We start from the raw sequence: 17,574 nt of genomic DNA, 5'->3' as shown, positions 1-17,574 counted from the left end.
TATTATTACGATCTCTAACTATGCACCCCACTCATTTTACAGACTGGACCTGCATTTGTGAGTTCTGTCACCTAATGGTCTTTCCGTAAAAATGGTTGTGTTAGGATGTTTACTTCACGGTCTTAACGAAGGTCTCACTTGTAGTCTACTCAGAGAAAGTAAAGATCAGTTCACTGAAAAATAGGTAGACTCTTCTTTTAAATAGTGGCAAAAAAAATGTTTTATAGGAAACTTAAGTTTTCATTCTAAGAGAGAAAGAACCAAGGCTTTGGAGTATTCCTTCTCGCCATCCAAATTGTGAAATGCTTGAGACCCAAGCCACACTGTTTTGGGTTGCCTCTAGTGGATGCTAACATCAAAGGGAGCCATTTTCTCCCAGTTCCCCAGTTTGGGAAGGGGTGTGGACAGGGCAGATGTTGTGCCTACAGCTGGGCAAGGCATTGTGGGAATAAACCTGTGCTCACAGTACTAACGAAACATACATGCACATGTGTCTGTGTATTGATAAAGACTTTGTAACTTAGGAGTTCCTGCATGATAATGAATAGTTTCACCTTCAAGGTAATTTGGGCTATCTTCACATAGATGCTATAGACTAGGAGTCAGCAAATTTTTTTTCTGTAAAGGGCCAGATATAAATGTTTCAGTCTTTGCAGGTTTTAATACAATTCTATTTGTGCACACTGAAATTTGAATTTAATATAATTTTCATGTCTCAAAAATTATTGCTCATTGCTCCCCCCACCACTTAAAAGTGTGAAAACCATTTCTAGTTCATAAGCCATACAAAAAGAGGCAGCAGGCCAGATTTGGCCGATGGGTTGTTGCTAGAGGCCACAGATTATTCCTCAAAGATAGTTTCATTTCATCTTTTCAGCAACTCCAAGAGGCATGAGGACAGCTACATCTCTCACTAAAGAGGAAACTAAGGCTCCAGGAGGCTTACACAGCTTACTCGTGGTTAAAGCTAGTCAGTGTTATATGTTATATATAACTAAGGTGTATAATATATAGTCATAAGTAATATATATAATCAGCACATATGAACACATAAAATAAGCAACATAGATATATATATATAAGAAAAAATTTGTTTATACTGTATATAACTAAAATACATAATACATAATTTGCTTATGTTTATATAAGTAACTCATATTTCCTATGCTTTTTTTCACTATTCCGCATGAATCCTATTCCAAAGTCCAGCAGAATGCAATAAATGTAATACATATATATTCCCTATTGACTGTATACATCAACATTAGGTGCTTAATAAGTATTTGTTGAATGAATGGAACAATTTATCACTCTCAGTTATATGATATGCAATAGGAAACAGCGTACGAATGTGCTTACAAGGATTCCACCGCCAGTCAGATTTCTGAGTTAGCAGCAAAAAATAACTTTACTTGATTATATCACCAATAATTAAGTTTTCCTTACCTAGACTGTGTTGTTTGCACTGGGAAATAATTACATTTCATAATACTAAGTTGCACTGTTTTCATATCATAACATCTATGAAATAGAGAATTGTAAAATTTTTGTTGGCTAGAACATTGTGATGAAATTCACTGATCCTATATAGGCACTAACACCAAAAACAGAAGTACCAAAACTTGCAGAATGGGTTTGGATGGCTTAGAGGGAAACCCTTGGAAATAATAGTGAAATAGGGAAGGAACTGAGGAGGTAGTAAATCATAAGTGTTTAGCAATTGTCTCTACGTAGAAGCAAAAAAAGTAAGGTAGCTCTACCTTAATGATAATATCACAGTGCCTTTTAATTTCTTTCTGGATTCTCTTTAAGTCTGAATCATCCACATGTTTAACACCATACAGCAGAGTATGTGTGAAACAACACAGATATTGATAACTCTGATTGAGATTGATTCAGAAGTAGACCCTGTATCTGGTGAAATTTTAGCAATACCTTAACTAATTTATTTAATACATTTCCCTTTATGTATTCTCCAAAGTTATTTATGATAAACTCTGTGTGTAGTTATTTTAATAGCTGTAACTATAAAATTATTTCAATAGTTGCAAAATACAAAGTCTAAATGATGACAACATTTCTTACTTTAATTGGCAAGATTTTTAAAAAATTTCTTAATGATATGTAAAATAATGATGCATCATAAATTGTGGCATCTTAGAAGTATATTTACATCCACAGTATATGTCCATTTACAGTAGCCCTTGGCACAAAATGATAGCAAGTAAACGAAATCTCAGAGACATAATGAGAAGTTGCTGCCTTACCCCAATACTGCCCTGGCATTTTGTGACTATCTGTTAAACATATCAGATAACCAACACTGATGAATTCAGTGAAATGGGAAAAAGGGTAAAGATGGCAGTTTTACCTTCATATACTGTCAGGAAAGATTGTCTAAGACTTGATAATGGGCAAAAGAGAGTGTGGCCCTCCTGTGGAAGTACCACACCTCCTGAGGAAGTACCTCCTGTGGAAGAATATTCCCTCCTGGGTATTGTACAACACCCTCTCTGGGACTGATTCTATGTGTGTTATTCCTTTGACAAACTTTCTATCAACTAGACTATTTTATCAGTACAGAGAGAAGTTAACTTGTAGAGGGGCGCCTGGGTGGCTCAGCCAGTTAAGCTTCTGACTTTGGCTCAGGTCATGATCTCGAGGGTTCGGGAATTCGAGACCTGCGTCGGGCTCTGTGCTGACAGCTCAGAGCCTGGAGTCTGCTTTGGATTCTGCATCTCCGTCTCTCTCTGCCCCTCCCCTGCTCACTCTCTGTCTCTCCCTCAATAATAAATAAACATTTAAAAAATTAAAAAAAAAAATAAGTTAACTTGTAGAAAACTTGTAGTGACGAAGAAGAGACTTGTTTACAGACGTGCAAATGCATTTGGTTTGGTGGAGAAGAAGGAATATGTTTTCTTGCCCTACACAAAATTAACTTGTCTTTCAAATTTCAGGACCCTTGAGTTATGTGTGTAAGTGTGTATGCATGGCTATATTCAGTACTCTTGATTGTATGTATATTATGGAGATATATACATCTAAAATTCTCTTTTAAATCAGTTTTATATCTTACTAGTTCCCTCATTAATTCATGATTTAAAGAAAATCTTTTACATGATTGTATCTTTCTGAAAACTATAATTTCACATTATTTAATATCTTGGAGAAGAAGGCAAATATAATGAACATGTCACCCAATGTTAACAATGTACTCACTATTTTTAGAGAAAACTAATTGTCTGGAATATTTAAGGATATATGCAAAATAATATTATGGTTAGATGCAGGAACAAATCTTTTCATTAGATGTGATAAGATTGAAGGTATGCTGTGCACAGAGAGCTGCAGAACTCTAATGGAACAGAGAGGAATAAAAAGTTCCACACCTGGAGACAGAATTCTACTTAAGGGAGAGGTCTGTTTCATCTTTGCAAATTACTCTGATAAGCCACATTGCCATATGCCTCAGGGCAAGACAAGGCAATCTAGGCTTGGTACAAAGTCAAATTGTAAATGAAATTGGGGAGTTAGGGAGGGGAGAAAATAAAAAAAAGACAAAGTGGATCCAGGAACAAAGCTGGATGCTGGAGATTTATTAGAAGAGATGATCTCTGAAAACTCCCCAGATAGAGATGATAAGTTTTGATCCTGATGTTCACTTAAGTCTACACATGTCCTTAATTCTAGTACTTCCTCCCCTCCCCCTTACATGTGGAATGGAAGTTCAGGCTAAATTTTTCCCAATCTTGAAAGACAAGCTGATCCAAGCTAGCTAGAGGATTTGGCCAAAAGGCTAAATTTTGGCCAATAATATTATAATATTATTATTATTCAGGAGGCATGATACATACTTTCTTATTGAGGAGATGTTGAATATAAATTTGCACACATACAGATATGCAGTATGGAAACCAAAATTATTATTGTAGACCTGAATATAGTATTCATTCTTTTTATTTGTTAACTTTAATTTTTTATTTGCAGGAGAAACATGAAGAAGATTAGCATTCTAGAAATGAATTTTAAAGAGTCATGTGTCTTTACCTCTTATACAGTGTAATTTGAATGAACTGGTTCTATATGTGTATGTTGCATACAGACAGATATGCAGAAAACCTAAATAATTAAGCTTAAAAAGTTACAACTTTTATGTTCAATATATTTACCCAATACAAGGGATTTCATTAAACACTTCAAAATATTCCTAAGACCTGTACAGTGATCAGCATTATGAATTTATCTTATATTCTAAAACAAAATTTGGTTCACAAATTCCAGCTACAAAATATGATGAGGAAAGCAGACCAATAACAGAAGAAACTATTGGAACATGAACCCCCCCCCCCAAACTAAACTGTAGCGCTGTTAATGTAAAACACACAGCATTATTAAAGTTGACTTCATTTGAAAAGATGAGATAAAAAGACTTTCTGAAAATATAAAGTTCCAGGAAAGTAATTACTCTAGGTGCAAGCTCATATAATATTTTGTGTGAATCAACTTATACCCGAACTCTGATTCTCTAGAGCAAAGAACACAGGCTGGAGTATGAAAGCCTGGATGCCACAGATGCTGTCTGTTGCTGCATTGTCGGTGTCGAGGCTGCTTGTCAAGCAGAGAGGAAAAGGCTCTGTCAGCCATGCAAGAATCCCATAAATAGTGGAAAACACCAAGGGCTGTGTAGTGGTGCTTTATGGACAAAAATGAATCCCGATTGAATTTGACTGGTAGGAGCATAAAAGAAAGTGGTTCACTAACTATGTGTTCACCTAAAGATGAAACAGTGGCCAGAGGAGCTACAAGAAAGGATGCTTCCCGCATGGGTAAGAAAGATGGTGATGGAAATCCAGCCTCGTTCTGAGTAGAATTTGTGTGGAAACTTAATTTGAGCCGAAAGGCATTTTTTCCCCATTTAAAATATCTTCTGGGAATAATTAGCAATCCAATTATTAGTTAAGTCCTGAAATAAAATATGGTTGATTTGGCTGATCTTATTGTCTGATCCAGGGCATTTCTGCATTTTTATCAGTAGAATGCAATAAATAAAACTGAATAAAACCCATAATTACGGCCTTCTCTAGGTATTGATGACCACTGGCTCCCATGTTGCCTTCCCTACCTCGTTTTATCAAGAATGCAGTTCTTTGGCCTTCTGAGAAAATTTGTGATATCGGGGAACCTCATACTTACATTATTGAGTTCATGCCCCTCATTGTATGACCCTGGAAACTGGGATTCAGAGACATTAAAGGTACCACACAGCCAGAGCCAGAAGCCATGGATTTGCATACACTTTGTTACACAGCCCTAATAGAGGCCAAAACATAAGCCTGAGAACATGATATTTTAGACTTGTTGCTGGCTTCTACTTCACTTTCTGCTTCTATGCCTGTCTACATCCATCTTTTCCCAAGGAGGTCTTAGTCCAACTATAGATCTGAAGTCTCTATTAACAGTTTGATCAATCTTAGGAGAATAAATAATTACTATTTCAGAAAATACTTATCAATTGATATAAGAAAAATCATTAGATGTATGCCTTCCATGTAACACTTGAAGAAAAAGTCCAATATATTCATAATAAATCACAAATGAAAATTATGTGTTTTAATAATGACAGCAATATGATATAGTTAAGATTTTATGTCAAATATTTCTCAATTCAACTAGAAATAAACATGTTCAGAAACATGTTTTAATGGTGGCTTTCTACTTTATGCTAAAACATGAGATCCTGTTTACAGGAGATCTCCTATAATATTACTTTCCTATTAGGGTTATCAGCCTAAATGGGGTTATTTTACTGGATTTCATATGTGCTGCAGACCCTGCTGGGGAAGCATAAAACTGGGCTCATTTAGAAAGAGGCAATGAAGCTCTCAGAGAAAAGCTGCCATATGTGAAACCTCACTTGATGCCCGTTGAAATTTTTGTATTTCAGATCTCCCAGGGATATGTCCATTGTGCTATTGTATAATTTTATCAGCATGAACTTCTGCTGAATATTTTCTCTTCTTTTCAAAACCCATATTTTGGTAGAGCTAACTTCAAAACTTAATGTTGCAACATCTGTGCCCATACACCAGGGAGCCATAGAAGATGTATCCTGAAGATTATCTACATTTTCTAATCTTATAGAATGCTGCAAAATGAGAGAAAAAGGTTATGCATTTTTTTCCTGGTCTGAAATTTTTTGAAAGCAACCACTTTCTGTCTCCTTGGATTCCCAAAATAAAAGAGAACCCATATTCCTAAAGCTATAAAGACTATCCCTACGAATGTAATAGAACATTCGTTTGTTTTGTTTGTAGATTGGGGTAATTTTTAATACGTTTGTGCAACTTTCCAATAAGAGACACTGTGAATAGACACAAAACGTGGAGCTATATTCTCAAAATGGTTTCAAATAAGATTCTAGCTCTGTGAGTCTAAAGAAAGCAAAAAAAAAAAAAAAAAAAAAAGTCCTGATTTCAGTTTTTTAGTACTTTTATTCCATGGACCTACCAATAGATCAATGGCATCTTCTTTTAAAAAATAGAAATTATGGTTGGATCAGCATTTCTCAAACAGAAGACTGACATCTTGACAAAGAGAGAGAAGTTTCTGAATAGAGAAAAATGCCTCCCTCCTCACCTTTCATTAATTGTTCTATCTTTATAGAAAAGAATATACATATCGAAACTGCCTGCAGGAGACGGTGCTGAAAAGGAAATGTGCAGAACATTTTTTTTTAATTTTATTAACGTTTATTTATTTTTGAGAGAGAGAGCGGAGAAGACACAGAATCACAAGCAGGCTCTAGGCTCTGAGCTGTCAGCACCAAGCCCGACATGGGGCTCGAACCCACAAACCGCAAGATCATGACCTGAGCTGAAGTCAGACGCTTAACCGACTGAGCCACCCAAGCACCCCGAGAACAATTTTTTTGTTGTTGAGGGAAAATGTGAAGTTTTTATGGATTCAAAACAGGAAGGATGATGAATGGGCTCGAGAAGCTCCAAATGCGGATCCTCTCGACTTTGTCATCAGTGTATCAAAGTATGAGAAACACCAAACACCGAGCACTTTCTATGCAGCAGGTATTGTAATTTCTGTACATGGATCAACTCACTGAAGTTTCTCTGCAACCATACGTGACAGGTGATTTTGTCATCACCATCTTACAGATGAGGAAACTGAGGCATGGAAAATTTAAATAACTGGCCCAGGGCCACCCTGCTTGTTAGTGAGGGCAGAGCTACCTTACACACAGTACCCTGAATCTACATTGCCCCACTTTCCTTCGGCGACTTTTCTAATGTGTAGCAAGCTAGCTACCTATTAACTCTTACTCTGAAGCAAAGAAAAAGATGGTAAGGGGATGCATTTCACATTACTTCAAATTTAAACAGGAATATGCAAGGCAGGGCCAAGTATCTCTGGTAAGGAAGGAGAGGGAAAACCAGTCCACATGCATTATTACTCTCCTGCAGTGAAAAGTCAATTTCAAAAAAAAAAAAAAAAAAGAAGCCCAACTTCAAAGTTGCTATAAGCAAGTAGCAGAATTTGACTTCACTTCTTATGTGTCATTCTGCCATTTGCTATAGAGCATTGACATCCCTGCAAGGCAGAGGGAGGTTGCTATTTAACTCTTCAGGAACTAGAGGAGAGCCAGTTGCTGAAGGACCAAGGGAAACCCGTCAGAGTGTGCTGAATGCCAGCTTTTCCCCTGTAGGTCAAGTTAAAGAGAAGAAAATATGGGGTGGCTAGGTGGCTCCCTCTCAAATAAATAACTAAAAAAATAAACAAACTTAAAAAAAAAAGAAGAAAATATACTAGTTGTTTGCTGTTCCTCATTTGCATGTCTTGAGGTACAATATACAAAGTAAATGATTTCTGCTGTAGAGAAATTAAGCAGGCAGGCAAGACATTGTGTATTTTACACTTTAGAAGTACAACTGAAGAGAGCAGTGCCATGTATCTGTGTCTCAAGTAAGGGTTGTATCAATTCTCTGTTACCATCATCAGACTTAAAATACTCCAGATATGCCATTTACTAGACTTGCCGGGAACTTCGTGACATGAGCCTGAACTGGGATGGAAGAGTATTGTGCTCTAAATGCAGTGGAAATTTTTAAAAGATGTCGAAATTACTAACCCGGCTTAGTAATTAAACTGTGTCAATGCCCCTTGCCAAGAAGAGTTCATAATTTGGAGGCAGTAGTTACTATTGACCTGATTTTACCATTAAGATCATGTCTGCCTTTTAATTTGGAAACAAAATTGATCCCTGTGTTCTATAAAGAGGGCCTGTCAAGTTATTACTTTGTAACTGCTTTGCAAACACATATTTATTTAAGAGCAGCATGACTTATGATAGAGTATACCAGACAAATCATTTCATTTTTTATTTCATATTTGGGCTTCTTTTAAGAGATTGCTTTATATTTAAAAATCATCCAGTTCTTCAATAAGAACTTTGATAATAGTTTTTTTTAAAATAGATGCTTTAAAAAGATGTATGTCTTTCTCCAATATATTGGCTTCATGCCCCAAGTAGTGCTTTAAAATTTACAAAGTATTCATTCCTCCAATGGCTTCAGAAATCATTATGATGCTCACTTATTTATTTTTTTTAGCAGTATTCAATATTATTGTATCCTAGTATTAGCGGACAAAGCCTACAATTGAGAAGGTTCATATAATGTGTATATTTTACATAAATTGCTTCCTTAATCACTGCCATATGAAGGACGACAGAAGGAAATCAATACAGAAAGGTTAATGTGTGTGTTTTAAAGCCATCTCAGACTTTCTAAGACTCTCATCCATCTAGTCCTTAATTTCAATTTCTTATAGGCATTCTCAATGCTATAATTTTTAAATTAAATTAAATAGAAATGAATAATAAAAATATCTTCAAACTATTTGGAAGGATGAAACAACTGTTACAAATATCTTCTTTTGCTACTTCTAGATTATTCTACTCTCACAAGTAGGCTGAGGATGAAAGAAATGTTCATTTTCCCCCTTCACAGGCTGCTCTTCCAGGAGGATAACTGATGGTTGCATTGTAGGCGAGAATCCAAAGGAATTCATTATTCCTGATGGGTTAATTTAAGAGCAGTCCTACCTTTTTCACCTTCTTTTTCCTCTTGGTCATCTGTTAGCAGGATCACTTCTGGTTGCTCAACAGTCGTGGCATCATCTTGGTTTGGTGAAAGCTCTAAAGAGAGCCAGAAGGACACTCAGAGATGTTTTAATTGGAATCATTGAGAGAACACAGTGACTAAAGCAGAGAAACTTCAAGTTCTTTTTTTTTTTTTTTCCCTTCAAATTTTAACAGGCACACAAAGCAGAACACTATTGCCATTCTCCAGTAATCAGTGCTTGAAAGACAGACCCACACCACTCACATGCACGGGATATGCAGAAGTCATGGTTTAGTTTCATCTCATTCTCTGATAACACATTCTGCACATTCTGGTTTTAATACCTTCAGTTTCCATATGTGAGCTCTGGGACTCTGCCTCAATTTTTATCTCATTCTTCGCTGAGTCATGCTCTTGTCCTGTGAAGCACAGTGATTGAAAGAGAGAGAGAGAGAGAGAGAGAGAGAGAGAGAGATGCATGACCATAGCTTTATCCCTGGTTTGAAAAAGCAAAAAATTAAAAACCATGTTTTGATCATTCATAGAGAGGCAGAGAAAAGTTTTGAACCAAAGTGGACCACTTTGCAAATCATCAAATTTATGCCATTTATTTTGTGAGAGCTATCCTGACAATTACGCAAAAACCTCTTCGAACTGACTGGTGTAATCTGTGTTTAGTTTATTAATGTACTGAACGTCTATGGCACAACCTGGAAGTTTTGAAATTTTAAATAATTCCTGGGCTGTATGGGTTATCTACACTTAATTTTCCTTTAAGTATAGACATTTCCTATATTGAGGATTCCTAGAAAGTGAAAACACTAGTATTCTCATTCTCCCATTAAATGAGCATGAAAAATGTAAGTAATGTGAGCACACAGGGATCGGGTCACCTAACACCTCAACCATTCTGTTAAGACACCTAATAAATATAGCAAAAGTCAGGAGAGGGCTCAGCCAACTCTTGATTACTCCAAGACTGATTATCTAGTAATGTTTTTTTTCTTCCACACCCCCCTGGTTTCTCCCCTTTACTCCCCCATGTAGAGTTTAGAATATTTAAGTGCTCATTAAGAGAGGAAATCGAAATCTGTCCATTTGTCTCATTTTAATGAAAGATTTTATGCTGAGAATATTTATTTTTTTTTTTAATGCTGAGAACATTTAACTGTTGACATAAAAAAAAAAAAATCCAGAGCTAGAGTTGGTTATAGGTATGAAGGGGATGCAGAGGGGCTTGGGCTCTGACTGGGCACATCCCTGTGGTAGATTGCGTTATTGTTTCAACTTGCCCCTACGTCTTCCTGTAAGAGGATTCTACTTCATTGTCTGTGACCATGTGACCTGCAGTGCCCCCTGGGGGACAAGTGTTTGTTCCCACCTCACTGACACCAGGCCCATAGGGTGACTTGGTTTACAAAATGGCACAGCAACACACATGACGGATACTACATTTGAGCAGAAGCTTCAAGATCCATTGCATGTTTCCTCCATCTTTCTCGCTCCTAATAGAGTGCCCTCCTTCAGGTTTATATCCTGGAATTAAAACATGTGGAGCAGAACCAAGCAGAGACACAACAAACTTTTGTTGCTGCAAGCCAATGGGACTTTTAGGATTATTTGTTATATACGACTCTTTATAGTTCCCTCTTTAATACAACTATTCTTAAGGTGCTCACTATATGGCTTCCCCTTGGTTCATGCTCTGCTAGCACGGCCTAAAAAAGAAATTTTTTGACATCACTCCTCTTGAGCTCAATTTTAACCTGATAAAAGGATCTGATAAAATAATTACAACTTTGGAATATTTATATGTCTGATCATTGAAGCTAAATATCTCAAGCTGTCTTTGATGACTATCTGTCATCACTCCTAAAATTCAATGCAATGGCAAGTCTTGATGATTCTTTAAAATGTTTCTCTTTTCCCACTTTCCATTTCCCCTTCACCTTTCCCCATTTAGGGATATATTATCTGTCTCTTGGATCTGTCATTTTCTTCTCCTGTAGTCAATCTTGTGAATTGCTAGCAGAAATATCTTTTAAAACATAGATTTGATCAAGATGTTTCCCCTGCTGATAAACCCCATTCATCTCCATTCCTCTCTATTGCTACTTAAACTATGGTCCTTGGTAAGCAATACTGGAATTTCAAAAATACAGGAGTTCAGGTCTCATCTCAGACCTACAGTCAGATTCTGCATTTTAACAAGATTTCTAAGTATCTGTAAGTTCATTAATGCTTGAGAAGCACTGACCTAGAGGATAAATGTATATCTGCAAATTATTTATCCTATAAAAAATGCTAAACGTGGCCCAGACACTTCATGTACATTATCTATAATTACCACATTAGCCCTGCAACGTAAGTATTGTGATCCCCATTCTGCTTTCAAAATTTTTAACTGGGTTTATCTGACAACACATCCCTTTTTCCTTTTTGTTTTGCCTGGAAATGTCTTTATTTTGTCTTTTAATTTTTATTTTTTTTATTGATAGAGAGAGAGATGGAGGGAACACATGAGGGAGGGGCAGAGATTGGGGGAGAGAGAGAGAGAGAGAGAGAGAGAGAGAGAGAGAATACAAGCAGGCTTCACACTGTCAGCACAGAACCTGATGAGCGACTCGAATGCACAAACTGCAAGATGATGCCCTGAGCCGAAGTTAGATGCTTAACCAACTGAGCCACCCAGACACCCCTTATCAATCCTATTTCTGATAAAACTAGAGCCACGGGTTTTGCATTCCAGTTTTATCCTGGATAAATACTAGATGGATACCAGAATGGCCGGATGGAGAGAAGGATTATATCACATGGAAAGTGAAGGGGATTTCTCAATTTATTTCCTGGCAAACATCTTGCCTGGATAGCTATTTCTAGCTATCCAAACAAACAGGGGACTTAAAAAATGACACATAAAAAAAGAGGGGAATTATATAGTAACGAAAAATATTTTTGTAAAAGATATATTCAGAAGAACAAAAAACATATACAGTGTTTTTGTGTTTGCAAAGAACTGATGAATAAAGAAATGAAAAGACGGATTGAAGAGCATAGATACTGTCTGAGGCATTGTGAAAAACCTACAAGCCTAAAAGCAAAATGGCAACATTAACATCAGCAGTGGATGTCATAAAAAGAATAAGCACTATAGATAAATTAATGGTTTAGAAATAAAACTTCTGAATTAAAATTCACTAAGAAAGCAAAAGGAGAAAAGGAAACATAAAAAGATGATAAACACAGAGGACAGAAAATAGCAATAGAATTTCTAATTTAAGGATTAGAGGAAATCTAAGCAGCAGCATTTTTTTTGTTTTTTTTATGTGAGAGCAACCATTAAAAAACACATCATGAGGTTTTAAAAGACTGTAGAATGTAGAATATGACTTCATTTTTTTGTAAGTATCTACTATCTACTACTATCTACTAACCATCTACTATTTTGTAACTCATCAAACATGCCCTTATACATATTTATATTAATGGGAACAAAAGCTAGGAAGGCTTTATCTTAAATGTTAACACTGGATCTTTGAATGGTAAGTAGGATTTTAATTTATGGGATTTTTTATTTTGCTAACCTGCATTTGATATTTTACAACAAATGCATATTATATAATAATCATAATGAAACAATTTGGGAAACAGAGAAAAGTGCTTTCTATGATATCACAGAAGAAAAATTTGTAACCAAAAGGTGTTTGTGTCTAGCTAAATCCAGTTTCCTTTGCTCAGTGTCTATTCTATTTGAACTCTAAAATGCTTGAGAAATTCAGCTGTTGAGTAGCTCTTTCTTCTTGAGTGTCCCTTTTTAAAAAAAATGTTTATTTATTATTTATTTTTGAGAGAGAGCAAGTAAGTGGGGGAGGGAGAAAGAGAGAAGGAGAGAGAGAATCCCAACCGGGCTCTGTGCAATTAGCACAGAGCCCAACACAGGGCTGGAAACCTGAGATCATGACCTGAGCTGAAATTAAGAGTCGGACGCTTAATTGACTGAAACAGCCAAGTGCTCCTGAATTTCCCTCTTTTTTGTCTTTTGGTCAACTCACCTACCTTCCATTCTCTCTATATCCCAACCTGGTCACCATTTTCTAAACCCATTACTTTATTTCTTGCCTTTGTGTCCACTCAACATGTGTTCTCACTGGTTGAAACACCACCCCCCCACCCTCGCCCCACCTTCTATCTAGTAAAAGTCTTCTCATCTTTCAAAACTAAACCATCAATTTACCTTTCTTTGCAATATTCTCTGAATCACTAGGCAGGATCAATCATTTTCACATATTTTCTTATTGAGTTTTTTGCTCATTTATCTTCTTCTTATTCTTCTTATCATATTGTAATATAGTTGTATCTGTTTGTCTCTCTTACTGGTTTATGGGCATTGTGAACATAAAAATTGTGCTTTATTCATATTTCCCTTCCCAGCACCTACTAATAAGGAGTGATCGGTAAATGCCTATTTAATTGGCTGTCCATTATAGTACTCATCAATGTCTGCAAGCAGTAATTAGGGACTGTAACTTACTTTCTATTGCATCCTTTAGCAACAAAGTAAGTGCCTTAGGCTGCTAAGCACTCTGTATACTATATTTATTGCAAAAAACCCTGGAATAAGAACTCAAAGTTTTAGGCAAATCACAACATCTTTGGGCTTCACTTTCATTATTTATTTTTAAGGCTGCAAAACTAGATAATTTCCTAGATTCCCTCTATCTTTGGCATTCAATGAGGATCTATCTCCTGGTGAAGTTTCTAGTCACTATTGATGTGTGTTTATTAGATAGATGATATTGAGAGAGAGCATTCACTGAGTGAGGCTCATTCTCTATCACTGTTGATATGGGGAACCGACCATCACACCTACTGCCAAATTCACTGCTGGGACCATTACCTCATCATTTGCAATTTGGCTTTGTTCATACAATGAAGGAAAAGAGTAAAGCCTTCGGAGAATAAAAGCAGCCACTCTGCATTCCCGTGTGTCCCAGTTCCAGTGCCCCACTTGACAAATCTTCCAAGGAATTCAATCAGGGATAGGAAGACCACATTCAACAGAGCCTGGGTATCTACTGATACAGGGGAGAGTGCCTAAGGGCTGTTGATGAATACTAGGGATTTTCTTTTTGCCTAGTAAGTCCTGGTACTTCACTTAGAGGATAAGAGGCCATTGCAAATTTCTTTCGGAGTATTTCTTTCCCCCTGCCTTTTCACTTGTACCCACTCTTGATCTGTTTCACCCATGTGCTTTACATATTTTGGAAATCTTTTCCTGAACGGAAATACATATATTTTCTTCTTTTTAATTTTTCTGAAATAAAGCCAGTAAAATAACATGGGGAAAGAAACGAGGTGCACAGCTTTGAAATCCAGGAATAATCATATTTGCTCATTCATTCCTGAGCCAAGCCAGGACTGGGCATATTATGGGAAAAGGAGGTATGTGTGAGATCCTAGTCCTGCACCCCGGCTTGCTGTGTGTTAATGATGACTCCAGGGGTCTCCAGCCCTTCTGCCTTTCTCTGCAGTGCACTCAGACATTCCACATTCCATCTTGCTTTCTTGACCCCATGGGGGCAAGCTTTATGTTTGCCTCTCCACATTCAGTCTAGTTGAATTCCACCCACTGTCCTCTGCCCTAATCCCTCCTGGCAGAGGAAACAAAGGAATATAAAGGATCCCACAGTTCATATATATATTTTTATACAGTGAACTCAATCATCCATGCTAATGGGAGGGGACTATTAGAACAGATAATCCAAAAATCCATTCACTTTTCTTTAGAAATAGATCACATGATTATTTCTTGGAGCCCTGGTAATTAAGTTTGGCTCAAGCTAATGCTTTAAATAATTTGCATAAAAATTGGACTGGGGCCATCAGTCTGGAACTAAACATTTCTAGAGGATAAACCTAAATTCACTCTGTAAATGGGCTGTAAATGGGCTGTTTCTGAACAATAGTAACAAAAGTATAGTTTTATTGTTTGCAGATTATTATAGGCTCAGATCTTCATAAGAACAAAGACTTTGCTTCTTAGATGCTTGTCTTAAAGATAATGGAAATTGTGTCCTTTTGTTAAACTGGAAACTTGATTGCTGCAAATATTCAAAATTTTATGTTTACCATGTCTAAAAATACCCCAGTTTCAGAACAAAAGTTAAACCTAGATTAGTGTGAACTTGATTATCTTCTAGAACCTTTTGTCTTCTCTTGGGGCCAAAAAAACCCTTACTTTCTTAATGTAAATTATTTCTAAAATTATTTTTTCTTGCAGTTACAAAAGAATTGTAATTTCCTCATGGAAACAGTGAAAAGTACATATAAGTGTTGAGCATGATGAATAATTTTATAACTATAATTTATAGCTTTATGACTGTCATTGTTAATATTGTAAACTGTGATCTTTCTTGTGTGTGTATACATATGTATATAGATATACACCTGTGCATGCATACGTGTGTGCAATGAACTTTTTTTTTTTAATTTTTAATGTTTATTTATTTTTGAGAGAGACAGAGACAGAATGCGAATGGGTTAGGGGCAGAGAGAGAGGGAGACACAGAATCCAAAGCAGGCTCCAGTCTCCAGGGTCCGAGCTGTCAGCACAGAGCCTGAGGCGGGGCTTGAACTCACCAGCCGTGAGATCATGACCTGAGCCAAAGTTGGATGCTCAACCGACTGAGCCACTCAGCCTGCCCTGAACATTTTTGTAAATACATGTCTCCCTACTCTTGGTGGATGTTACTTTAAGACAAATTCCTAAAGCATAGCTCTTGGATAAAAGTATGAACATTTTACTTTTTATTAGGTTTCGTCAAAATTGCTGATAAGGAGGTTACACATTTCAGTCTCCCACCAATGGTGTGTGAGCATGTTTGGATACCCTATTCCTACCAATTCTGTGTATTATCAATCCTACTGAAACTTACCTGACACTCAAAAGGAGAAGACATTGAAATCATGTTTTATTTGCATTTCCTTAAGTAAGAGATAGTAATTTCTTCATATTTATGACTATATTTCTTGTTTTGTAAATTATAATTGAGTCCATTGCCTGTTTTCCTCCTAATTTTTTTTTTCTTACTGAATTATGAGGTCTTTTTTCTTTAGTAAGAAAATCAATTCTTTGTTATTTTGGGTGAGCATACTTTTCCTGGAAGTTTTTCTTTAGAATTTGATTATAATCTTTATCATCTCAAAATGTGTATATTTACATTTGGTCATTTCTTTTATGACATATATTGACATATGCAGACACATATTGCAGGTACATATATGCATATAATCATGTATATGTTTTTATTTACAGTTCAAAAAGCAGTTCTTATTTCAAAATTAAAAAAAAAACTTGCCCTTTATTTCTTTTAGTCTAGTATTTTTAATTTTATTTTTACCTTTTATCTTGGGTCCTCTTGTAATTTAGGTTGGTGTAAGGGTTAAGCTGGGATTCAGGTGATCTTTCCAAATGGTCAACTAGTTGTCTTAATGCCATTTATGGAGTTATCTGTCTTTGAAATGTCAGCCTGAATATGTACTAAAAACCTAGATCTACTTTGGTCTCTTTCTAAACTCTTTATTCTGTTTCATTGATCAACTTGTCTATTCCTAAAGTAGAACTACACTGCTAATCACATTTTTCAAAGATTCCATATTATTTTTAGTCTATTTATTCTGTCATTGACTGAAAATATTATCAGTGCATTCCCCCATTGAATTTCCAAATGGATTTTATTCATATTATATCATCTGGCACATAAAAACCCATCATTATTATATTAAATCAGGGACTTAAATTTTTACTGATATAAAATTTCGCTTTCTCGCTCAATACTTTTTGCTAGAACTCTAACTGGATAGATTCTAAAGTAGTTTCCATGTTTTCTTTTGATGTTCACTTCCCAAATACACCTTTTCTGACTTTATATTTTTTACACCCTTACTATTTTTTAAAATTAATTCAACCTGATTGGCTTTTACACTTAATAAAGCAAACTAATTATATTTCTTGTCATAATTAGTTGCCTGTGTTTCTGTTATCTTATTTGATATATTGTGCTTTTCTTACACTCCTACTTATTTTTTTATTATTTGCATTATTGAATACACTTTTATGTTTGGTATGATCTTTCTGAGAAATTTAAAGAGTAAGATTTCTTCCTTTAATTCTATTGTGATTTAATTCTATTTGTGATTATCATCAAATTTTTCAAACTTATAGTGTCATAATCTATAGCAGAGCAAGATTTTTAGTTTTTGACTGAAGTCAGCATATTGTACAACCTTCCCCGCTTCCCACCATAATCTTTGCTGTATAAACTCTGACATTGATACTTCCTTTCTTTTCTCTCCCTCTTTCTTATTTTCTTCCTTTCTTCATTCCTCTTTTAACTATTGTATAAAAATGCAACAAACATAGAGAAGTTCACAAACAATA

At 35.8% G+C, this 17,574-nt stretch overlaps 1 protein-coding gene across 1 annotated transcript in view; it reads right to left on the bottom strand.

The window, feature by feature from the left end:
- The window catches only part of MACROD2 (mono-ADP ribosylhydrolase 2), a 2,022,401-nt gene that overhangs the window by 54,215 nt on the left and 1,950,612 nt on the right, over positions 1-17,574 (bottom strand). Inside the window, exons 15-16 of the mRNA XM_019462769.2 lie at positions 9,479-9,553; positions 9,116-9,208 (exon numbers count right to left, since the gene is read on the bottom strand). Coding sequence (XP_019318314.1) covers positions 9,116-9,208; positions 9,479-9,553 — 168 coding nt within the window. The remainder of the gene's footprint in view (positions 1-9,115; positions 9,209-9,478; positions 9,554-17,574) is intronic.

Source organism: Panthera pardus, unplaced genomic scaffold (genome assembly GCF_024362965.1).
Source record: "Panthera pardus isolate Hobbes unplaced genomic scaffold, ASM2436296v1 HiC_scaffold_25, whole genome shotgun sequence".
Lineage (NCBI taxonomy): Eukaryota > Metazoa > Chordata > Mammalia > Carnivora > Felidae > Panthera > Panthera pardus.
Note: the sequence above shows the minus strand (reverse complement) of the source record. Positions and strands in the feature narration are given on the sequence as shown.